This window comes from Haliaeetus albicilla, chromosome 3, assembly GCF_947461875.1.
Source record: "Haliaeetus albicilla chromosome 3, bHalAlb1.1, whole genome shotgun sequence".
Taxonomy (NCBI): domain Eukaryota; kingdom Metazoa; phylum Chordata; class Aves; order Accipitriformes; family Accipitridae; genus Haliaeetus; species Haliaeetus albicilla.
This window is the reverse complement of record NC_091485.1, coordinates 21,535,732-21,561,563: the sequence shown is the minus strand read 5'-3', so window position 1 is coordinate 21,561,563 and position 25,832 is coordinate 21,535,732. Positions and strand designations below refer to the sequence as shown.

Genomic DNA, 25,832 nt, shown 5'->3' with positions numbered 1-25,832 from the left:
ATTGCTCTCAGAGCCCCTCCTGATTTACAGCAGTGTGAAATGGGAATCAGACTACAGACCCTTTATGATAACCCAGTTGTTTCATGGGTTTACTAAAAAAAAATGCAAAGTATTCGTTGTAAGGGAAGAGGCTAAGTCTCCAGCATAGGTTATTGCTAAGTCTCTGCAATCAGACAATGAACAGCATTTTATTACAATTGCACTAGACGGTTCTCTAATAAGGAGAATGTCAATATAAATTTCACTTACCATTAGGCAATGCTCTTAGTGTCAACAGGGAATCATTAAGCTGGTTGACAATTTTATCAGTACTTTCCTGAATATTTTCTACCTTTTTGTTCAACCCATTCAATCCAAATAAAAGGCCTGTTGGAAGAAATAAGTGTGATTTTTCTATGCATAAACAAATACCATACAACCCACACAAATGCTATGTATAGGGATAACAAGCATTCACTTATTTAATAAATGGAACTTTCTGTTTTGGGGTTTTTGTTGGTTTTTTTTTCCCCAACAGAATTTGCATTTTACAAGCAGGAATGCAAAATAAATGCAGTATGCACAGATAAGCTCCCGTGGGCACTGTCGCATTCAAAGTTACGCTTTTTGGCCAATTCCATCAGGCTGAATTGGTAGAAACATAGTCAGGAAAAGGCTCTAAATTAAAATGATTCTATGATTGTGAACTCTTATTTTTATGACGTTCTTCACTTTTTGTGATATATGACAGGAGTCAAAGAAGTGTTTTTCTTTTATTTATTTGTGATCTGTTTGCAGAATCCTCTCACTAGAAATAAAAATATGCAGAACAGAAGGAACAAAAAAGGTATGTATTCTGTCCATCTGAATTACATAAAATGCATACATATTTGTAAAGCCATTGATATTAAAAGCAAAGACCATTTTACAGTTATAAGTTTATCTCTGCAAAACATTCACTTTGTCCAATTTTGCCCAAAATTTCCCTTAGGGCCAACCTCTGCTCCTACACAAAGTGTATGTTCAAAATACTTTTGAACTTCCATGGTGCAGAGTTCAATGCCTTGCTGATATCTTTGGAGAAATAAAAAAACAAAAGGATTCTGGAATTTATAGAGGGACACTGGGCCAAAAGGTACTTTGCACAGACAAAAAATGTTCAGCTTGTTACTGTATTGCAACGGTGTAGAAGGAACAAGTAAAAATTATTATGGTTTAAATATATCATCCTACATACTTGTGTAATCCATGATTTATTAGATGAAATTGGATTAATGGATTTCTTCAAGAATTATGTTTGTTCGTCTACTGTATAATCTCTAATGATTTAATTCATAAAATTTAGAAAAACAACCATTTAAAGAAAGCATTGCTTGGAGGTAAATGAGGTATAGTGAAGGCCAATTTTTTTTAATGTTTACAGAGAAAAACTGTATTCTTACCCAAAAAAGTAAAGTACTACATGACTCCATAATAAGTTAATCTTAATTGTATGAAAATATGTATATAGTCATAGTTATATGCAGTATTTTACCTTAGCTTATGCTCATTAAAAAACAAACAAAAAAAAAACAAAAAAACCCCCACACCACAAAACAGGATACAGAAAAAGAAATAAAAGCAGAAATGTGAACTCTAAAGAACTGACCATCACTTTTTTTTTTCAGATTTTTAGCTTCATTCTGAAATTTGGAGCTAAGCAGTAGAGTTTCTTTTCCAAGAAGACTGAGGGACTCCTCTGGCTGAAAAAAACAGTATCAGTTGCCACAGGTGAAAAACAAAAATTCAGCTGAAAACTTTAAGTATCTCCAGATGTCTACTTCAAGTTACTGAACATTCTCGTTATTTATGAGATATTCTATTTATTACCTTATTAAGCATCAATTAAAAAAATACAAGTTGCAATCATTTGTCCAAGAATGTGACATTGAATGTCTTTGTGAGTTAATAAAAAAAATAAAATAACAAAAACCTGTGAAACAAAACCTACCAAATTCTAATTTGAATACTGCTACTGATTCAATGTTGCCTTTTGGAACACCAGTAATTCTAGTTCCAGGCCTACATAAAAATTCCCAGCACTGAACACTTTCAAGTGAGATATCTCAAAATTCCAGTCTTTAAAGTGTTCTTTTAATCCATTTCTTCAACTGGAAAATCTGGAAAAGTACCTTGAAGGATTCATGCTGTACAAAGCTTTAATAACACAGACTGCTATAAAATAACATGCAAGGTCACAAGACAATGCCAATTATTTTGATCACTATCACGTCAATGTGTTGTCACATATTTGTTTCTTCAGGCATAATGTGCATGACACTTGTAAAACATATCCCATTCCTTCCTGGGGTTTACAATCACAAAAAGCAGAAAAAGATAAGAGGGGGGGAAATAGAAAAGTATGAAAGTAATAAGGTCAGACTGGTAACTGGTCAGGTCTTTTTACTCTACTGTTTCAATGACAACCTGATAATCTTGCAAGGCAGAGGGATAGCAGATGAGACACAAACATACATTTGTTATGAAACATCCTCGACCAAAAGAAATATCTGTTGTTGGGAATACCTAGATAGAAACGGAAGAAGGACAGGTCAAATAAAGAGATGGCTGAAGAATTCCAAAGGTGGAAGGGAGTGCCAGACATTTTTAGGAACTTAAGTTCCACAGGAACACTTGTCAGATGACTGATATAAAAACTCATAGAATCAACTACAGTCCAGATAAGCATGCATTAAACATTAAAGAAGAAACAAACAAACAAAAAGGTAAAATGGTACTGTGGCAGAGAGAAAAGCAAAGTAAGCAGAACATGAAATCTAGTACCATTACTGCTTTGGCATACAGATTCAGGATACAGTATATACCAGTTGGTAGGACAGACTGCCATACATGCCTCCATCAAGACGACTCAAATTTCAGCAAGTGCAAAAACAATTAGAACAAATATTCCAAAATGAGAAAGGGAAAGACGTTAATTAAAATACTAATATTGATACTTACTAAATCCAAGGGGCCATTCACAACTCTAGATGCATCATCTGCCAAACTCTCTGTTCTTTCAATCACGCTTTTAACGCTGGAGTGTGTATAGACAGCAGCAGTTGTGTTCAGAGTCACATTTCTTACTTTAGAGAGGCCACTAAACAGAGAATTAACAAGCAATTCTGTTTTCATGAGAGTGTCTTAAGCACTAAGTTCCACGTCTTCAGTTACAACATGCACATCTTTCTATAATACATGATGCATTCTGAAAAAAATGAGCACATCTTGCCCTATGTTACGTAAGGAGCTTTAAGTTCATTATTTTGAACTGAAAAAATCAGTTCAAAGATGTTTTTAATCCAGCTTTTTTCTATTTTGATCCTTTTTGTTTATGGTCAGTTTTTCGGTTTATAAAGCCACTTAGTCACTTAGAACAAACAAATCTCATCACCTAAACAGAACAGAAAAACAGGTTCCCAGCTGGAGCTCATAAGCAAAGTAGACAAATAACAGAATCTAGGAGGAAATGATAAGCATCTGAAAGCCATTCTGTATTAAATTTTGCTTTATTGAGTTTATCTGGCTGCATTGAAGTCAACAATGTTGCTCAACGTTACTCAGAGCAAAATTTTCTGTTCTCATACTCAAAATACACGTAAATTTTCCAATCATATGATTTAACTTTTAACACATATCTGCTGACTTTAAAAGACAAAACAGTAAGAATCCTAGAAGGATTTCTGGGATAGAAGATTAATTTCCAATGAATTAACTGGAATGAATTCCCAACTTTTAAATTCTAAGAGTGCATTTGAGTGGATTTGAGATTGCAACCCACTCATTTCTGCAAGATGCTTTGAAAGCAACAATAATGGAGGCATAGTACAAATAGTTTCTTGATGAGATTCAGAGATATATTGTCAAGAAGTATTCATACACAGACCAGAAGTTTTTCAAGCCATACCATGATATACTCACTTGGCATTTATTAATTCACTAGTTACTGTGTAAGTCAGCCACATGAAATAGGAGACTAATCAACCCCCTCCATATCATTTAATAAAGGTACACTGCATTAGAAGTAAAAAGCACTTGAAATGAAGAATAGAAATTGATCATACAATGGCTTGGGTGGGAAGGGGCCTTTGAGATCATCTAGTACAACTCCCCTGCCATGGGCATGGAATTCCTTCAGTGGATTAAGCTACCACCTATTTAAATTAAATCTGAGACTACTGTAAATCTCTCCCAATTTCATATTTCTTGAGTTTATCACCTCTCTAGTGCATCTGCGAGTCTTTGGAATTGGGTGGCATGGTCCTCGGCTCTGTATACCAGGTCAAGCACTCCTCTCACAGACATCTGCATCACCAGCTCATCCACGTGGTGTCGCAGTTTGGTGCTCCATAGGACTAACCCATCATGGTGGACCTCCAGGTTCTGCACAACAAAATGGTTTCCTTTTTTTTTTTTTTTCAATAGCAAACTACACTTGATAGTGTCAAAGAAGATGTTAAAACTTAAGAACTTACAGATGTAGAGTTCTTTACATCTTGGGTAAGAGCAGCAGCAGCGTTCACTAGGACCTTCCCTTCTTCAATGAGCGTAGTTGAGACTTCTTCACCTTCCTTTATATTTAGCTTTTTGTCCTATAGCATAAACCAAGTGTTTTATAGTAGTCTGTAAAGTCAGCTAGTGCAGATGAGTTCACATAACACGTAATCATTTTTTTGTTTTCAAACAGGGGTCTGGCTTCCTTTGAGTTTTTAAGGTATTACATATGTGAACATGTTTAAAGAGGTACAATTTTATTAAAGTCTAGAAAGCAGCTTTTAAACACAATTTCATATTCAATATTTCTTATGCAACAACACTGACTGTCCAGTCTTACATTTAACTCTGCCAGGTTGCTAGAGATAAGAGGAAACAAGCGATTGGTCTCATTAACGTTAGAGAGCGCCTCGTTCACCAGGTCCTGGGCATCTTCCAGTCTGCTGTTGTGCTTTGATAAGAGCTGGCTTGCATCCTTTTTTAGTTCAGCAAGCTCCTGCTGGGGTTTAACATATTCTTTCTGAACCTGGATCAACAGATTTTCTGCAGCTCTGACAAAGAGAGGAATCAGAAAATAAATAAACAGTGAAGGAGAAACCTAGTCATAGATTTCTTGAGGAGAAAATGGGGTCATGTGAAATTAATTTAAATGGATCTCCTTAGAAGGTCTGCAATTTTTTTCTATAACAACATACATACACACAGTAGGTTAGTTACTCATCTTACCACACAAAGAGATGTCTGGCTGGGGGAGAGGGCAGTAATACAGTTCATAAACTCTGTATGTGGTGACTAGAAGGGAAAGGGGCTAGTATAAATCACATTTGCTTAGACTTAATTTGGGACATCCCTCATATCAAAATCTCTGTGAAACATTCCTCTGGAACTGCTCTGTATCTTAAAAGTAGTGATTCATATTTTAAATGTAGGATCAAAACATGAGTTATGAGGACTGACACTGGAAAGAAACAAGTAACCAGAACTGAAAGACATATAACTCAAGAGTCCTGGAAAGTTTAAATATAAAATAAAAATAAATAGCCTCATTAAAATGAACACTGAAATGAGTAATCTCTGCACTTAATCTTTTTTAATCAGTAACAGACATTATCTGGGAAATATCAAATCACCCCAAATTTTCAGTAGTTAATCACTTCAGCTGTTCTATTTGGGAATATTTGGATCTCCATTTGAACACTTTCCAGTATTGAAGGAATTGAACTTAAAATTATCCTGAAAGTCTATCCCTTTGTTTCTCTTCATTTCAGCACATACATTGCACACTGCAACTCCTGTAATGATACTTTTACATAAACGTTTGTCCCATTTAATCTCATTTCAAATCATATAGTTCTTTAGCCAAAGCAAGAGAAACCTAGTTTACTTCACAATTATACACAGCAAAACACATTCCATCTTTCTTACTGAACAGCAGATGTGCATTTGCATCCACTTCCTAAAACTAATTATTCAGAGTCCTTACACTCAGAAGCCATAGCCTTAAAAAAGCTACAAGAATGAAAGAATTTTACAAGACAGTACTGGCTTCTATTTCAGTGTAGAGTAAAAAGGTTCTATTCCAAATTGTTCAGGAACTTTGCCTTACATGGCAAATGTGCAGAGACCTCAATTACGAATGTTGCTTAACAGTATGTCATCACAGGCTCAGTGCACTGTGAGCCATGTGGTAACTTCTGCTCCCTAAAAAATGGACCGGCAAGCTGCTTATTTAAATCAGTTTTGAATTTACAGCTCCATTGCATGATAAATTCTGCAGAGGAAACAATCTTATAAATCTTCTTAACTGTTTTCGATCTCTCAAATAACACTTACCAGAGAACTATCCAGAAATTTCAACAGACTTGAGAATTGAAAAAGTTAATTTACAAATGCCCTGTATAACAGCTCAAAAGCTGATGTTGAAAGTCAGAACACCCTGTTACTATGAAATAGGACATTTTGAGACATTTCTGTAAGTGCAAAAAAAGCTATTTGAAGTTCCTAATACATATAAGAATAAATGGTACGTTTCCAGTCCATTTTCACGTCCATTTAGCTTCTGTACAATTTAATATTCAGCACAAGGACAAGCACAAGTCTGTTGAACAAAGTCAGACATGCTAACAGCACAAACATTCTATCCTGCCTAATTCAAAGCACTTAATAAAGAAAAGTCAAATTTTCAGAAATGTTCCACTGTGGTCTAAATCTTTGTCCCTTGAAGCCAATGTTAACAATCTTACAGCATCGGTGGGCTAGGGCAATACTTGGTATTTCTGAAGCTGGAACAAAAATTTTGCTGACTGTTGGAACAGTCAATGTTTCACATTGCCAAGTCTAGCAATAAGCACTAATAATGAATACAAAAGCCATTTTAAAATAGCCTTTAACTGGGGAAGAAAATCAAGACAATGGAATGCAATCCTAAACAGTGGCCCAGAACGCTGAAACAAATGCCTTGGTTTCATTCACAAATCAAAGTGATGTATATTCCAGTGACAATAAATCGTCGTGTCCTTCAGCAGGCCTGACGTCCTGGGCTTGTAACTGACTGAGACAGTTCTATGATGTCTCCTAGCCAAAAACAACAAGGAGATATGTATTCGGGCCAGATCTGAAACCAACTGAAACAAGTGAGTCTTTTCACTTACTGCAAAGGGAATTTTGTATCACATCCAAATAAACAGGCTTTGGCTATATTAGTATCATGTGGGATGCCCAAATATCTTCAAATTGTAACTCCAAATTCAGACTTCATATAGCTCTGCCTGGGCTAGTTATCCATCACACTGCCTCTTATTATGGCACAATGTTTCTCCAGATACCTCTCCAAAAAGCAGTATTGCATAGTATAGACATATGCAAAATAAAGTTTTCAGTAGAACAGGCTTACTTTAGGACACTGGTAGCATTATGGTGCTGTTGAACAAAATCTTTCTTGCGCAATGCATCCAAAAGGGCAGAAATATCATCCTGCAGGCTCTGAGATGTAATATTTGACAGCGGGAGATCCAGGCCCAGTGTTTCATTTAGTGACATAGCAACTTCAGCAAGTACTAAGTAGGAAAGTAAACAATTTAGTCATACCATTAAAAAAAGAATATATGTGAACCCCCTCTACAAACTGCAGCACTTTCCATGTAAATAGTTCCTGAAGAGTTGCAAAGCAAATACCCTTCTAAATTCTGTAAAGAAATGCAAATATCTTAAAAGCAGGATACCTTTGATAGTTGTATGTACTGTGTCAATAAATCCAGCCAGTTCTTGACTTTTATTCCTGGTTTCCTGAGTCACTGTGTTAAGCTGCCAAGCTTTTTTCAAAAATCTAGACGACTAGAATAAAATCAGAGATAACTTTTCACAGTTCTCCTAAAACACTGATTAATTCATTATATTGTCTGTGGATTTTACACTTTTTTCCCCAATATTGAGAATACTTTGTGAGAGGAAACAATGTTTTTTGATAAGGTAGACCTAGCTGATTCATTAATTTCTGATGCTTCCATGCTTGTAGATGCCTTAATTATATTGAAAGTTTCAGCCTCTGATACCAGTGAAGAATTGTGTTATCAATCATTTTTATAATCAATAAGATCATAATTACCAAAGCTATTCCTTTAACAACGTAACTATTACATATTTTTTTTTTTTTTTAGCTACAACTAATGTATCTTCAGAAAATCACTCTTCTGGATACTTCACTATTAGTAATAACAGCATTGTTAGTGAAAGCATGTAGTTAGATTACATCTACTTGGTCAGAAAATTATAGGTACATATGGTCAGCAAATGAGATTTAATGTTTGAAGTACTATCGTCAATTTTCTACCTACAATTTTTCTTGTGTTAAAACTGAATAAAAAAATGCAAGTGTTTCATGTGGATTTTCAACAGATTTATTTATGCTGTGATCATTTTAAACATAACACTATAGATATCAAAAACTTTTTGGTGAATATTCAGCTATGACTTAATTTTGAATAACTGGAATGTTAAAACCAGTAAGAAGTATCTCCCTTTCTGCAGTTTTAAGGCCTTAAATGATCACGGTACAAAAAGCTTCTGAACTTTAACAGAAATCATGTGAATCTCCTGTACAATATCATAAAATACTGTAGTTTGCAGAGAATTCCACAGACCAATTAACTCCCCTCCTTGGAAAGACTACAGAATGGACTGAATTCTTTCATTGAACTCTAAAGTTTTAAAAAAATTTCTAAACAGCTCTCTGGCATTTTTGTACCATGCTATGAAATCTCAAAGGTTTTCTCCAGAAAGGCTAAGAATAAAGAAGCCAGCACCTACCTCTTCATGCAGCTGATCAATTCCTCCTGATAAACTCAGGAGGCTTTCTTTTGCTGTAGCTAATGAGTAAGTTGGATCTTCTCTAGGAGCTATAGACCCCTATAAGAAACAAGAAGAAACAGCACACTAATTTGAAGACTTTGTTGTGTGTCCAGAAAAGTTTGGGAAGAAAATAACTATGCATACTATTTGGATTATGTACATGTTTTAAATGACTGATTTGCAAAGCACATAAGATGACATGAAGTAATTACATACATACAGTTCACGCAACAAAGTGTAATTTCTTTAAATAAGGAAACAAGGATCTAGCCATGTTATACTTTCAATCGAGTAATAAGAAGGAAGCATAATTTCTGGTTTCCTGATTCTCAATTTCACTACAGTTGAGCTGCCCAAGTAAGCTACTTTGGGAAGTTCCAAGGCCCATCAAATTAAATGCTTCCATCCAGTCCCACAGCTGCTACTGTTTCGGCAGCTGGTCTTGTTGAAACAGCTGTATCTAGGGTGTATCTGTGAGGGTGACCCTGGAGAGCTCTGTGTTTCTATGTCAAAACCCAGTGCATGGCACGCAGGAGGTCAGGATTTTGGCCCTCCAGACACGATAAGGTAAAATAAGCAGCCCTGTGGATCCTCTCACCAAGAGAGAATAATAGGCTGTATTTGACTTCAAGGTCACCTCAAAACTGCTCTATACAGCAATAAATAGGCCATTGTCCCCAAGTGTATCATATTTGATATAGTCAAGGCCTGCAACAGAATACTACTTCTCTAAAGATGCAAAGAAACTTAAGGCATCTCTTACAAAGAGAGCAAGTCTGGGAAAGGTTATTTTTAGATTTCAGATGTTTCAGAGCCAATCACTGTAAATACCATAGTAAGTATTTAAAAAGTTGGGCGAAACAATAAATAATACACAGGATTATCCAGCAGCCTTGTGTCAAGTGGAAATTTCAAGGTCTTTGCCTCAGCATGAGGAAAAGAACAAGTGAAAGAGAGACAGAAGCTGAAGCCCTTGAGTCTCCTGGGATAAAGCACAGCAAGGTTTCTTTAAAAGCCCAGTTCAAAAACCCAGAATGGGACAGCAAAGATGTCTAGGTATGTCAGGAGGAGTAAAGCAGGAGGCTTTAACTAGAAAAACAGAACTACTGAAGTCCTCAGATGGACTGGAGGTGCAGAAGCAATGAGGAGCAGATGATCTGATAACTCTCATTATTGAAAGGCCTGCACCTAGTGCATAGAAAAGAGGAAATACTCAAGTTCCTGAGTGACCAGCATGAGGCAAGGACACAGTACAGTGCAGGGGACAACCCTTCATGGAAGAGCTGTAATTCACATCAACAAACTTGGGGATTTTCTGGCTCCCAGCTACAGTTACTTTGGTACAAGGCAAAAGGAAAGGTAATCTTTGATTAGCCAGAAAGAGGGTAGTACCTGCTTCCAAACAGAGAAAAATTACAAGACTACCAACTTACCCTCAAGATTAAGCTGTTTAAAGAACATTGTGGCCTTACATAAGCAGAAATGACACCATAGTCACAAGAGGTTTTATATCACTTTTAGCATGCCACTTCCAAGAGAGTGACAGCTGGCTTTGATTTTAATGTAAAAAAATATAGGTACTAAAGGAGAAACTTAAACTGCTTTTATTTTTACATAAGATTTGACTTCATTTCATAAAGTGCTAAATAAAAGCTACCTATTGAATAATCTTTATAGTCCTAGAAGATGATGCTCCTATACAAACACAAAACAATTACAGAAAGCAAGCCAGTTGTATCCTTAAACTATTACAATAATTCATTATGTTTATGCCTTATGACATAAAGGAAGGGAAGCATAACTGAAGCTTTATAACTAAAAGGTTAGCAACTAAAACTAAAGGATAAGACCATCTCTGCTGAAGCATAAACATGTAAATTAATCAAGTTTGCCTTCAGATATTGTAATTATTAACATTTTGAAGTACATTGATTGGAATTCAGTCTGCCTTACATCTTAACATCTTAAATAGAAGAAATTTTAATTCAAACTCTTAATTTGCCAAATTCAGAAGAGCAAGGCGGCTCACATTATTTTGATTTTGTTGTGATACGGTGAAATACAAAGTAGATGGCTTTGTTTCTGTCTTAGAACACGTCTTGCTTGACTTATTGCTGAGCAGAGTCTTATCAATAAATGTGTGTATTTTAGTGGTCATTAAGTAGGAAGGATTCTGTTTATCTCTAGTTTTGTGCAGACACCACATGAACTTAATCCTCAGCAACAATAAATGACCTTCTAGAACCACAAAATGTGGTATTTCATGCTTTGGTTAAGGGGAAGAGGAGCTGGAAGGAAAGTTCACCACAAGCAGTCTGAAAGTGTCCAACACTTAAACATTCTACCTGGCTTTTGTGTCCTGAGACAGAGGACAGAGTAAGATACTTGGATTGCCACACAACCAAAAGGAAAGCAAACCACGGCATCCCAGGCACCCTGGCTAATGCAGAAGCAGCCTACCACTCTAGGAGAGTACTAGGGGACCCTAGGGGAACAGCCTGAAGATCTCTGTCTTAGCAGCTCTTTAGCGAAGGGACCAAAAAGGGAAAAGACCTGGCCTGATGTTTCTATTTCACTGCTGAAAATTATTCCTCTTCCTTTCAGTAGGTCTGGGACAGTCTTAAGGATGCACATAATCCATATCCACATATATATATATATATAAGCACATTCAATAATCACAGTGCTGACTGAAAAATGTATTCATCCATTTATTTAAATGCTAGTACAACAAATGAAAAGAAAGTAATACAGGCAGCTAAATAACTTAAAGTATATTTCTATACCAAACATAATGGTCTTAATCTGGTATCACTTACACATACACGCATTCAAGCCATGAATTTCAGGAGGGCTTCTGTTAAATTACTGGCACACGTGAGTGGCTGCAAGTTTTGCTTTAAAGGTGTGACTAAGTATTTCTACTCTTTGTGCATTCATTTTACCTTCAGATGTTTTGTTGCATTCTCCAACTCTGACAATATCCCATAGGGCACACGGGCAACACCAGTGAGGTTCATTGAAAGTATGGCCTTGTTGAGATTATCCAAACTGTTTAACAGAACTCCTGTGCAATTGTCATCACAAGCTAAATAAACCATTTTAAGAGAAGGAAGCAATATTAGTGTTAAAAAGAAGCCATCTAATACTGAAATTTATTTTGATTTACACCGTATGTGCCTCCACCTTTTGAGTTAAGAGTGATTAAGTATAATAATTTCAAGCATACAGATTTGTAGTATTGCCCTCCCCTTCCTGCACCAAGACTGGACTTATTTCAAACATACTCTCCTTAGCTCAGCACACATTCAAGCCTTATTAATCCTGCTGCCTATTGAGCTGCTTGCTGTATTATAAATTTATTGAGCCTATTTAGCTATATTGCTATAAATCCAGGGTGATGCCACTGACACTTAGTCAGAGGAAAGAGAGGAAATTCAAGCTTATAGCAAGTTGTGTAATTCCATTTATTCCTTGGTTGTTTTGTTGGTTTTTTTTTACTTATACAAAGCAAAACCTGAGCCCTAAATCCCAATTCATTGTAAAAGCAGATTACTGTACTTGCTATGTCTTTCTGCTATCCACCCTCTAATAGGGAATTACATGACTAATTATTGGTGGAGAATGCCTACACATCCAGGATAACTCCAAAAGTATTACTACAGCAACCTCACATCCAAAGGGTCAACACAGGAATTCAACATTTTCAAATAAATAAAGGTATGCTACAGACAGCAAAAAAGTGTTAAAATTATCTTTCCTTAAACTTGTCTGTAACACTAAATAAGTCATTTTAAAGATTAACTGCTTGTCTGATGTTATGTTGGAAGGGACATTTGGAGATTATCTAGTCAAGGCCCCCCCCTCTGCTTTTACATAGCTATTAAGTGGTTAAGATTTCTTTCCTTTCATAGAAAGAATAGGGCCTGGCAGCATAAAAATATTCAAGGAATAATCACATGCACGTAAATATCAATGAAATAGATGAAAGCCCATTGGGAAAGTAAACAATTTAAAAAACACCTACAAATACACTTATCTTCCACAAGAAGATGTCTTGGTTCACACTCCTCACAGAGCTGTCCTGTGACACCTTGCTTACAGAGGCACTGGCCAGTTGCATGATCACAATTAACATGAACAGAGCCAATTGGATTGCACTGACATGGATGACAGCTGCCACCAGGAAGCTGAGGGTCACCATAATAGCCAAGAGAGCACCTACACAGGGAGGAATGGGACACTGAATATCAGGGGATATTCATCATGAAATTAGATGGTTTATTTCTTTTTGAGAATCACTGATTTAATTAGTTTTTTAATTAATGGCTTCTTAACAGTAACTAACACATCACTAAGTCCTTGAGCACTCATTCATATATTTATTTATGAACACTGAATAATATATTCAGAGTACAAATATGGCTCATACTAATCAAACTGTCCTTAGGAATTGGGGATAAACGGCGACATCGTGTGTAACTCACCTTTCACAGTACTGTCCTTCATATCCTGGGAGACAAGCATCACAGTGGTAATCCTGAACACCTTTCAGGACACAAGTGGGACTAAAACTGGAGGAAGGATAAACAAATACCTGCTAGCACATAAATGGAAGACCATACAAAGACAGAGAACACTTTAAGCCACAGGCTAAAATATTGTAAGCAACAGCATCCTATGCTCAATCTGATGCAGTGCTCTAGAATTTTTACTTTAAATTATTTGTTTCTTAAAAAGTTTGCTTTCCCAATGAGACTCCATTACTGTATAACATGCTAAAGCACCTTATGGCCTTCCTTTTAAAAATTAAGACAACGAAAAATGGATGCTGCACGATATGGCTATAGTATATATGTAACCAAGACTTGCATGAGAACATCAGAGTTGCTAGACTCTCATACTTATTCAGTTATCCAAAAGCAAACAACAAAGATGCTTTTCAAGCTTCTGGAGAAAAAACAGCCTGCACAGCATTTTGATTTTCAAAATATGAAGTTAACTGTTCCTCTACCAAACAGATGTATAAATTTCAAACAGAAGAGTACTTGTACTTCCCCTAGGATTGATCTCATGAAAAGTTCCTGCATTGACTGGAGGTGGCCTGAATCTTTGTAAATACAAAAACATTGTTTTTCAAATGAAGAAGGAGACCCACATTTGAAACTAAAACGTGTCAGAGCAACTTACTCTATTATCTATAAGACATTCTATGTGGCTGATCTATTCTTAGAGAAAATACTGACTTATCTATCAGTTAAACTTTTTATTTTAAAACCTCACAGAGTTACCAGTAGCTGTGAACAATTCAGAATGTAAGCTCCATTTACTATAATAGGTAGCTTTCAAATGTCTAAAAATTAAGGACATGTAATGATAATTAACTCCTTTTGTCATGGGGGGGGAGTAGGTGGGACATACAGCACAAGAAATCTGGAATGCTAAAATGTATATTGGATTTAATAAATTCTGGTTACCTAACAGGGTTGCCTCTGGGACAGGCACAAAGAGAGCAGTCAGTGACAGATCCAATTACTTTCCCATAGTAGCCTGGGGCACAAGCGCTGCAGTAATCACCAACTGTGTTATCTCTGCAGTTCTGATGATACACAAAAAGGAATTCAGACAGTTTAAAACAACAACAAACTAGAGGAATTCTATTTTCCCCCCAAGTCAATAAACGTATACAGTTTCCAACAATCATCTCTAAATGTCACTACCCATTGGTCAGCATTCTCTGAGTGGAGAAACCTTTTATGCAAAAATAAGCAGAACACCACCATATTTTCTCTTATGTGAATGGCCCCTCAGGCAGGCTGACCTAATTTCTGTTCTAAATTTCCATTAAGGTTTATGTATTTCTGCTTCTATTAATCCAATTCAGTCCAGGAAATCACAGTACAAAGCAAAAAATCCTCAAAAAAAAAGAAGCAACTGATGGAAAAATGAAACAGGATACCTGGATGAAAAATACAAGTTTCAATGTTTGAGCAAATGCATTTGAATGCTATAAACCAAGGACCATCCACAGTTAGGATTCACAGACACTACATTTAATTTGTCAACAGCACCGATCAACAGCCAGTGCTATTAATATTAAAACACTAAATTGGTATTATAAACATAACTGACTAGACCCCTAAATGAATAAAATTCAGTTTCTCCTTTTTTCTTTTTTCCTTTTAATTCATATTCTTGCAAGTGTGTATATTTTAGATGCTAGTTGAAGAAAGTAAGCAGTAGCAATGAAGCCTCCTATTGTATGGGAGCAGAAGTCATAGGTGAAAACTACCTCTGCTGCCTACACTACTCAGCCAGAAATGTCTAAGCAGTAATCTCAACACATAGATGACTTGCCACCCCTGCAACAAGAAGCTGAGAGGAAGAATGATTAGTGTTCACTAGTGTGAAAGATCTATGTGTTCTGGCCTTGTAGAAATGAGAACCACAGTTCTTCCTCATGAGACACATACTTTAAGACAAACCCAAGAGCGAAAGAATGGTTTACAAAAGCCTGAAGGACTAAGGAAACTCACTTTAAAAACTGACTTCAAGAATGAATTCAGCAGAAGTTGACTTCAAACTAACCAACTCACCATTGGAAAAATAAAGCAACTGAAAAAATCTTTAGGAAAGAATATTGAGCCATACCAGAGAACTGGTATGTGCCTTATTTGGTTAGCTGAGAATTTGCTGTCGACAGGGCTGTCAGCCCACAAGAGAGAGGCAATGCGGTAGTCAGATGTGCCCCCTCTTTGCAACCTTTGGTATAAAGTGAGAGAAGCGAGCAATTAATTTAGTTGAGGCATATCCTTATACTACTTGAGTCTCCGGGAGTTAAAAAAGCCTCACTTAAAGCTGCCCAGAGGAGACTCTTCCTGAGACACAAAGAATTTTACTTTGACCTAGTCTGTGGCATGGTATGGCTTACTGCTTCCTTTACTTTTTTTGTGTGACTAAGCAGACCTTGGCCAGACCAAGGACAGAAGCCCAAAAAGTCTCACAAAAAAACAGATAAACTGAACTGATGAGTTATTTTTAAAGTAAAATTAAAACTAAAATAATTAATGATTTTTAAACATGTTAGTGTCCAAAAGGATTGATAATTTTACTGAATGGACCCTAAGGGAAATACTACTCAAATTTTCCAGGTTTTGGAGTTGGGGGAGGAAATTATAATTTATCCAAATAGTATGGCCATATACTTCTCACAAAAACTCCCTTCATAGGTTACTGCCATTGTATGCTCAGGTGAAACCAATAGAAAAATGTATAATTGTACATACCAAGCACTTTCCAGTTTCAGGATCACAGGTTTCACTATGGTTGTTGCACTGACATGGCACACAAGGTGCTATGAGAGTGTGAGGCTCTTTTACACTGAGTTCTATATGCTCTCCCCTGTAGTATCCTGGAGCACAGCTCTATTTGTAAGGGGAGTAAAATAAAAAAAAATATGAGCACAGCTATCAACAGTTACAAACAATTTTAAAAGCCATTTAAGTAATCTTTTTTATTATCTCACTATTAGACACACAAAAAGGATTTAAGGATTCTGTACCTGACAGGACAATCCAGCATAACCAGCAGGACATCTACATTGCTCTACAAGATGAGCTTTAGCTCTGCCTAGATGCCTTTCTTCAAACTTCACTGCAATTTCCATTGAGATATTTGCAATTCTACAAGATATATGCAGAAGAGACCATGAACATCTAGAGAAGTCCTAGCGCCAAGACTGAGATCCAAACATTTTTATGCTTCAAGGTGAGGGCTACAATACATAGTCTCCCATGATCCCCTTTTGCCCATGCAAATATCTCAATAAAATCTGAAGATTCTTTAACTTATTTACAGGATTTCAGGATGTACAATAAACAAATCAGAAGTACTTCAAATTAATACAGGTTGATTCCCATTGGTCTGCAAAACTTGACAAACCCACCATGTAAGAGTATGTATTTCTGTTGCAGAAACACTAGACAGAAATACATCTGTTTTGTCCCACAGATTTTTGTACAGAGCTAACAAAGAGAGGTGAGGGCATGTGAATCAAAAATAATCCCAAATCTGCAGGTGGAACCACACTTCTTCACAGCTGTGAAGATTTACAGATACTGGGTTTTCATTAGATGCATCTCTGCTTGCCTTGCTAGTTTCCAAACTGACAGATGCAATGACCATATCCTATCTCCTCCCTCTCATTCTGTTCAAAATAGCAGTAAAATGCTACCATTCTGAGGTCAGACTATTTTACTACCACTGCTCAGAGTGCATAAAGCTAGAGTAGACACCTTGATTGGTACAAACCCAAGAACTCAGGGGACCATGTGTTTCAATTGAAAAAAACTAGTTTCAATTCACATAAAAATAAGATGGGCAAGAAATAATTTAGAAAACATCTAACTGTATCACCCATCCTGCAGAACACTGCATCAGCCTGTAAGGCTCTGTGCTTCTTTAGGGGCTTTTCTATGAAAGCAACAGAGACATTTAGTGTTTCACAGAAAGAATTAAAGAGAGATTCTGCTGCCATTAAAGGTCATAAATGCTTTCTTATAAGAGGAAGAACAGAAGTTATAAGTAGGGAACTGGAAATTTCTCTAATTTCAGTTAAATCTTTACTGTATAGCTCAGTTGGGACTATTTCTAGGTTACATTACAGTAAATGCAATATAATAAGTAAATGCAATCAGAGATTGCTTTACCTGCTTTGCTGTAATCCTTGGCCATAAGCTGCCTTGATAAGGACATATTCAACATTGCTTAGCACAGACATGAAGTCAGAACGTAAGACAGGCTCATCAGACACAGAGTTAAAATACTTCCAAGAATCCTAAGGAAACATAACACATTATTAAAACCATGAGTGTTGAAGCTCACTTCAAGGTAATGCTCTGTTCCTCCTTACGTGTTCTTTCAGAAATGCAGTCACAGTGACTATGTCTAAACTCTAGGTCCCAGAAAATCCAAAATCTTGCTCCCTGTTAGGAACAAGACATGGTTTTATATCATTTCTCTTCTCCTTCCCTGCACTCAACTTCCATGACCAGTTTCTACAGGAAAGCAGTCCAGGCCTGCATGGCACAGCTTTTTCTGGCTAGATCTGGAGAACCCAGACAGCCAAAAGACCAGGACTTCACAGCACTCATTATATGTGCAGTTAGAAACAGCTGCTGTTGTGTCCTGCCTCCTGTCAAGAAGAAAGACTAGACCTCACCTCAGCCCCAGTCAGCAGAGAGTCCCAGAGACCAAAGGAGGTCATCATTACTTTCTCTGAAATTGTCCAGTGGGCACTACTGCAGCTTACTGCTCCCGCTAGGCTGATTCACATCCCATATAATGCTCCTGGGCTCTGAGTGTAACATATATGCTACAAAATTATGAGACTGCCTGAGAGTGAAAATACCTGGGTGCCTGTCATTTATCACTGAAATCTGTGTTTGAAAAGCTTGCTGCAGCAACACCTTCAGCACTTCCAAGAGAGGAAACAGTGCTAAAGTGTTATTTGTTGCTATAGCACAATATTCCCAGCCATTTTTTCCCCTAAAATAGACGCATTTTAATCCAAACACTCTATTTACTCAACCTATTTGAAATCAGATACGCTTTTTTTTGTATTAAATATATAGAGCTTTTCTGTAAAAGCTCATAGAAGAAAGGGAATATTTCCACACCAATGTTTTGGCTTACCTCCTTCATGTCTACTTCCTTGTCAGTTCTTACTCCATTTTCTGGAGAAGGGATGTCTACATAGATGACCAACTTGCTGGTGTGACCTCCTTTCATTAGAATCTGTGGCTCAAAATTCGAGGTTCCAAAGCCATCCAAAGCATAAAAAGCAACAGTATATCTCAGCTTCCCTCCATAGGCCATGAGCTGTTTGGATAAAAAAATATTACTTCTATTTATTCCAAGGTTAGGGCTACTAGCTGAAAATATTTTAACATCATCAGAAGACTTGAAAACTGTCAGTTCTTTGAAGAATTGGCAATAAAACATGAAAATTGGCTTAAACTCAGCAGTTTTTGCACTAAGGTTAAATGCATATTTCTAAAAAGCAGTCTCAGTTTCTTCTTTTAGGCCCTTTCAAGGTGTGCACTCAATTTTCATTTAATTCCTAAGCAACAGAGATTCCATGATCTATATACTGAATCTAGCGTCGAGGTATCTAAACTCTTTCAGGTATCTAAAGTAAAATTGAACACATCACTCTTTCCCCCCCATATGATCTCTAAAGAGTAATATGATAATCAAATATGGGTGTTACCGATTTACAGGGTCAAGAAAAATCTTGTTAGGAAAGGGTAATGAACATATTGTTTGTGCTTGCTATAAATAAATGCAGTCACTGAATATTTATAATAGTATGACATACAAGAGTAGAACTAACACAGAAAAAAGTTATCAAGATAAAGTGACTATTATACAATAAAGGAGTGACTATTAGACAATAAAGAAGTTACCTACAAAACATTCTAATTATTTAATGATCTTACCTGGTCTCCCTGAAACTGGTCTGGTAACCTCCAGTAAAATGTTTCTGTATTTAAGTATTTTCTGACTATGGCAGCATCCAGTAAAACATCAGGAAATTGTGAAAATACTCCTTCCACTGTTCCAGTCAGATTACTTTGAGCTACTACATGCAGAATGGACTGATCTGGAATTAAGGTTATCTGCAACGCAAAGAGCAAAAGATTCATTCAACAAAAATATTCTATCTCTGTGTAATATACTGTTAACAGTTTTAGCTGCTTTGAGATAGTCAATAGTACATCTTAGAGTAATAAATGCCCAAACCAAAAAATTGGGAAACATGTTTGATATTTATTTTTTTTAAGAAGCAAAGAGTGAAACACAAGGTTTCAGAAATAAGACTATGACTGCTTGCCATTTGCTTTCTTTTTTGTTCTGCCATATGCCGCTGCCTCCATAAGCTAGCCAATTACATTCAGCCTGATTCATGAAATGTATGCAACCTTAGGCACACCAGTATGGTACCTGACATGAGGATAACACCAAACTGCGTCTGTATATTTATGTCACGTCACTTACAGGCATTCTCACATGATCTTCTAGTTCCGAACAAAATGTAGACATCCCAAAACAGAAGCACGGAGTACAACCTAGTGCATTGTTAGTAGACAGAGCAAAAGTTCCAGGTTTACACTCACTGCATTGTAGACCAAATACATTTTCCTGGAGGAAATAAAAAAAAAAAATAAAAAAAACATAACAGCATAGTCATGTTACTTTGCTAGCTGAATGAAAGATGGTTCTTTTTGGAAGAGAAACTAGTTGCTATGTAAACTACATAACAGGAATTCAATTATTACATCTATTCTTTTTTACTATGCAGTACATTTTTTTTCATTATTTTCTAGTGTTGTTTAAAAAAAAAAAAAACAAAACCCAAAAACAAACACCACCAAAACCCACAGAACATTCAAGCTAAACTCATGTGTTTGAGCTTCTAGTAAAAATTAGCAGCTATACATTTCCATTTAAGACAGAAAAATCTTGGGTGGGGTTTTGTTGTTTTTTTTCCCCATCTGGAAAATGGGCTCTCAGAGCCAAAGAAACTGCTCAGTATCAATACAAATCAGAGGACCTATTCCCAAGCACCTGGTTTTGCACTTAATCCCAACTGGGAAGTCCTACTTGAAGAAACACCCAAAACTACAGTCAGTGCCCACTGGCACCTTTAACCAGAAGATTGGAGAGAGACCTATGAAGGCGTACATTTGTTGCCTTGAATTAAGTTGTTTTCTATCACTCAGTCTTTCAGGAACAGATTCCCACCTTTTCAGAAAAAATCTATACTACTAAATCTCTGTATTTAATATTTTCTTTTTTTGATACAAGAATGTCAATTCAGACTTCACTACTAGCAATATACGCGAGTTATTCTTGAGCACTGCCTTTGGTTATAGCATAGGAAACATATTTGAACTTTCAACATAACCACGTTTTAAAAAATGTTGAGATTCTCCATTTTGTATTTATTGGTTTCTTCCTATCATCATCATCTGGATTTTCAGAAGAGCAGGCTATATCACCTGAATCAATGTGCTGTTCCCAAACCTAACAAAAACGAGTGTATGAGCTGAAAATACTTCTCTGTATTTCATTTTTTCCATTTGTATAATGAGGATAAGAATACAATAGCTTTTTCACTGGAGTCTTCTAACATTTAATTAGTTGTTTAAAATACTTTCACATCTAGGATGGAAGAAGCTGTAGAAGTGTTGTCTATCTATCTCTACACAGAGAATGAAATAATTCATTGCCAAAACACCATGTAGGGAATTTATGCTTTTCAATTAAGAAAAAAACAACCTTTTTATCAGAGATTGTCTGCTCAGAAACATCAAGATGATATCAATTAATGTGACCTGCACTTGGAACTGTTGCAGCAAAGTATTCATAGATGTGTGAAGAAAGTTTTGCCTAGCTTGAAGTAGAAACATTTTCTCTGTATTGCTCATTGCATCAGAGTACTTATCTGTTATGGTTGGTTCTTCTCCAATGTTCTATGTGTACTGAGGAAAAAAACCACTTTTAAATAGCAACTAAGAAATAATGCATATGAGTTATGAATTATTATTACTGGAACTATTTGCAAGGCAAAAAGCAACTGTAGAAAAAAACCCAGTGGGATAAAAAACCACAAAAATTGTACAATTAAAAAAGGTTCATACAGCATTGTTCTTGGCATCAGAAGGCATTTACATCACACAGAGAAATATAGTGATACTGAAGTCACTAGCACCATTCTTGTATATTTAACAAGATTTTTAAAAATTTTGCCCCAGAACTCATGGCCAGCGCTTTGTCCTATTCAAAAGGAGGCAGGCAGAAATCTAGGACCAAAAGGAAAAGCAAGACAAATGCATCCTGATTCATTTCTACCTTACAATATTAATTAATGAAAAAGAGGACTCAATGTATTACAAGAATGACGTTGTTACAGAAATTCACTTAATACAGAGTAAACACATGGATCCTACATTGAGCAAATGCAATCTATTTGAATTTAGGACTGCAGTGAGACCATAGTTGTGAAATATGGCAAATCCTGTACAAGACTAGAAAGACACCAGCCATTTTTTCTATCAGATATACAGTGACTGTTTTGCAAACTTATCCAGGAGTCAGCATTAGTCAGGTAGAGATGACTTTTTGTGACTAGGCATACAATGGGTCTTGATCCTGACTTCTTAACACATATCCACATCAAATTCCATTAATTCCGTCTAAAAGAGAACTACAGTACTGTGCCACAATAATTTTATGACCACAAACTGGAAATAAAATTGCCTGGCTACGTAAAACAAAACAAAGGGTGGTAGGAGAGATAAACTGTCTAGTATTATGACAGGAATTTCTGAGAACAGAAATAACAATGCCATGTTGGTAATGTTGCTATCTCTTCTGCCTACAGCTGTGTTGTGTCAGTCCACACTGGGGAACACCATCTCACAGTTTTTAACCCTGCTGACTAATAAGACCTGTTTAGCGCTAGCACAGAAAATCCTTTAGGGGTGATTTAGGTGTATTTGGAAACATCTTAAAAAACAGATGCAGACTGCCTTTGGAAGTCCTTTCAGCCCTACACCCTCCATGACTTTATGTAATAAATGTCCAGAAAACCTCAATGCTGTCCCAAAAGGGTCTGAATACTTGAGTACCTTGCAGGTACAGATGCCAGTTTCTTCTTCACAACCACAAAGTCCTTCAGTGTCATCACACATCTCTGCTTTGGTTCCACTCAAATCACAGTCACAGGCAACGCAGTCCGGGTAGTCCCTGTAGCCTAATGCACATCTGGAACAGTCTTGTCCTCCAAATTCAACTTTGCACTGGCATTGACCTGTCAATACATCACACTGGAGACTGGCTGAACCAGTGTTGCTACAGTTGCAAGCCTTAGATGAAAAGAAGAAATGTTCATAAACAGCAGATCATTAAAAACAATTTTGTTACAACAGAAACAGCACAGTAAATTTAGAGTGGCCCATAAAACTCAGTGTTTGCCAACAATTACTATACAATAAGAAAAGAGAAGAACTTCCACATAGAAATGGGGTTGTTGGGTTTGTATTTGAACAAAGAACTGCATTTCCAGTAAACAGTGGATGGCAAAAAGTAAGAAGCTTTGTTGATTCCAAAATCTAGGTTGAGAATCAAAGGAGTTGAAGGAACCTTGTTCTAGAAAAGAAAATATCCAAAAGACTTTAAATAAAGAGTGCAGCAAGTAAATTAAAATGTTTTATAAATGTTGGATGAAATAAATCTGCAAGTACAGTAATTTTACAAATTTGATAGAAAGAAAAATTGTAACACTGACATTCTTTTAAGATTCCAAGAAGTATTAATATGGTCTACATCTTGCTCCAGATTCATTTACTATTTGATGAGGAACCAAGAATCTCATTGCATCCAAGGGTGGGAAGCTCAGCATGCACTGCAGCTCAGTACCAAAGCAATACTGTTCCCCAGAAGAGCCCATCCTTCATTATATAATCAGTAATATAAACCATATTACAAATATGCAAAGTGGATGTACTTAATTTGTCATTCTTTTTTGAAGTAGACTGGATCTAATCTTCAGTCTTAATTTCTTATCTGTGGTTACTTAACAAGTCCAATTTTGCTCTATGGTTATTTCTAACAGTGCAAGCAAAAAGTACATTCCATCTATCATCACCTAACTGAGAGCATTTTCCTTGAGTCTTCTTTCCTCATCATCTCCCTTTGAGATGAAAAGCCTTACTTTGAAAAGCACTCTACACAAAGACCCACAAAATCTATTAGCATCACTATTTATCCTTTAGCATTCTTCACAAGATTGCTGCTCACCATTAGTACTCTTTGTATTAAACAGTTTTTAAACAGTGCTTGCAACTAGGTACTACACTGCCTAGTCCAATACACTTTATGACCAAACAAGTTGACAACTTTGGCTCCCAGCTACCATTAAAGGTCTACAGCTCTTAACATCAAACCCTATTTTAAGAATCATAATAATAGAAATAATTTACATGTACTTCAATGTCTATCTATATGTGATAAAGATACGCAAGGACTCTAAGGTACAATTAACCGTGCTGCAGCACACTTGAAAAGCATTGTAAGCAAACCATGACTACAGCTCTGCTTCATCACTGCACCCAGAAAGGGATGCTGAATACCAAGGAAACTGCAAGAAATGGAGCCAGATGAAGTATCCCACTAATGCAGTTTGTGTTGCAAAACCAGACCAGCTGGGTTTCTGATAGCATCTCCCCCATTTCATCCATATAAAGTGCATGCAAGAGCCTTTCCAGGGTTTGCCAGCAGACATTGCACCAGGTCTCAACCTGCCACAGCTGACTATTCAGCACAGGGGAGCCTCTCTCGGGACTGTTACCTGCAGATCACAGTATTGTTTGTTGCATCAAGAAAGTAACTAAAATATTTTAGAGTAATTCTTGTTAATTACTGTGATATTGTAACCAAAAGGAATGCTAAACAACTTAGCAAAAGTGAGCAGTTGCATATTTAGTGAAACTTGATGATTGGCAAGTGCTGTGGAATCACCCTATTAAAGGAACACTTCAAGGGAAAGGCACAGGGACTAACACATTGTATTTGCAGAACATTAGGTAAGAATGACAGTTGCTGGTAGCTGACAAAGCTGGTAAGCTGACAGTTTAAAGACCAGCTGCCAAGTAAGTTGCTATAAACCACTAAGATGGTAAACTCTCAAGACATATTATAGGACTATCTTATCATCCTTAGTCTAAAAAAATTAAAGAGAGAAAAAAAAATTTGGCTAATACTTGTACTTGTTAAGTATTTACTGCATATAATGACAGACCTTGTCAAGTTGATTATTTTTGTGGTTTCTCCATTGAAATTACACATTATATTCATGTAATTCTGAGGCTTTCTAAAATCTCAACATTTATAGAATAAAGATTGGCCCAATGCCATATCTGTCAGGAATTTACTGCATGAACCTAATTGGGTAAATGGTTGCTACTCCTTCGATTTGCACTGAGTTGGCATTTTACTGTTTAATCATAAATATTAAGCTGAGATAATGGCAGTTACCATTTTCCATTCATGAAACATTGACTACCTTACGCCATTTTAGTTGTAAATATTCAGAAAAAAAGCATGCAGTGACTTTCAAGATAAGCTAGATTTCATTGTTCTTAAAACCTTAATATCATCACTTCTTGATCAGCACAGAAACTAATGTTCCTTGTTGCCAATTGTTGCTATAAATCTGTTTTAGTATCACTATTTAAGCAATTAAAATTTAGAACACACACTTCAAAAATTTAATATGATCTATGCACCTATCCAGAATAGGCATTCTGATCAGTATTGTCAAAGACAGCTTACTTAAATGGTTCCTAAATAAACACTTTACAGTCTAATATTTTTTTAATTTTCTTTTTTAATGTGAGCAAGTTAGACTAACACTTTGAGACAGAAAATAAAGATTGAAATTCTCAAAACAAGAGTCCAATTCTGACATTAGTATAAGGTGAATTGCTTTTAACAGCCATGGCTTTTCAGCCAGCCTACCATACCTTGCAGCCAAGTTTAGGAGACAGTCCCCAGTGATTTTCTTCACAGAGTTCACATTTTGGACCTCGAGTGTGAGGGGGACAAATGCATTGGCCAGAATCAGCATTACAGTTGTTCTGAGTATGAGCACAGTCACAGGCTGCAAGAGAAGTAGGACTGAATGATTAACTTTAACCTTGCTTTAGCTACAGAGAAGAAACTGCAAGACCACTGATAGTCTTACTTTTCTTAATTATGCAGTACAGTTTACACATTCCACTAGGAACTCCTTGCCATCCCTAATCACTGAGAAACAAATTATGACCACAGTGACATTTCATCTTTTTATTGAAAGCCCATAATTGCTTCTTGACATAGCCTGTTTGGTGGCTTAAAAAGCAGTGCTG

General features: G+C 36.4%; 1 protein-coding gene across 2 annotated transcripts in view; it reads right to left on the bottom strand.

Moving 5' to 3' along the window:
* Positions 1-25,832, bottom strand: part of LAMA1 (laminin subunit alpha 1) — a 109,975-nt gene that overhangs the window by 25,570 nt on the left and 58,573 nt on the right. For both annotated transcript variants that reach the window (XR_011323964.1, XM_069779038.1), the window contains exons 22-42: positions 25,449-25,585; positions 22,554-22,790; positions 19,918-20,061; positions 19,359-19,538; positions 18,553-18,738; positions 17,568-17,695; positions 16,421-16,541; positions 16,146-16,283; positions 14,337-14,458; positions 13,347-13,433; positions 12,887-13,080; positions 11,805-11,947; positions 8,818-8,916; positions 7,734-7,845; positions 7,406-7,568; positions 4,853-5,063; positions 4,494-4,610; positions 4,238-4,401; positions 2,980-3,118; positions 1,628-1,721; positions 250-366 (exon numbers count right to left, since the gene is read on the bottom strand). Coding sequence is in view for 1 of the 2 variants with exons in the window: in XM_069779038.1 (XP_069635139.1) it covers positions 250-366; positions 1,628-1,721; positions 2,980-3,118; positions 4,238-4,401; positions 4,494-4,610; positions 4,853-5,063; positions 7,406-7,568; positions 7,734-7,845; positions 8,818-8,916; positions 11,805-11,947; positions 12,887-13,080; positions 13,347-13,433; positions 14,337-14,458; positions 16,146-16,283; positions 16,421-16,541; positions 17,568-17,695; positions 18,553-18,738; positions 19,359-19,538; positions 19,918-20,061; positions 22,554-22,790; positions 25,449-25,585 (3,033 nt within the window). In the remaining variant the exon portion in view is untranslated. The remainder of the gene's footprint in view (positions 1-249; positions 367-1,627; positions 1,722-2,979; positions 3,119-4,237; positions 4,402-4,493; positions 4,611-4,852; positions 5,064-7,405; positions 7,569-7,733; positions 7,846-8,817; positions 8,917-11,804; positions 11,948-12,886; positions 13,081-13,346; positions 13,434-14,336; positions 14,459-16,145; positions 16,284-16,420; positions 16,542-17,567; positions 17,696-18,552; positions 18,739-19,358; positions 19,539-19,917; positions 20,062-22,553; positions 22,791-25,448; positions 25,586-25,832) is intronic.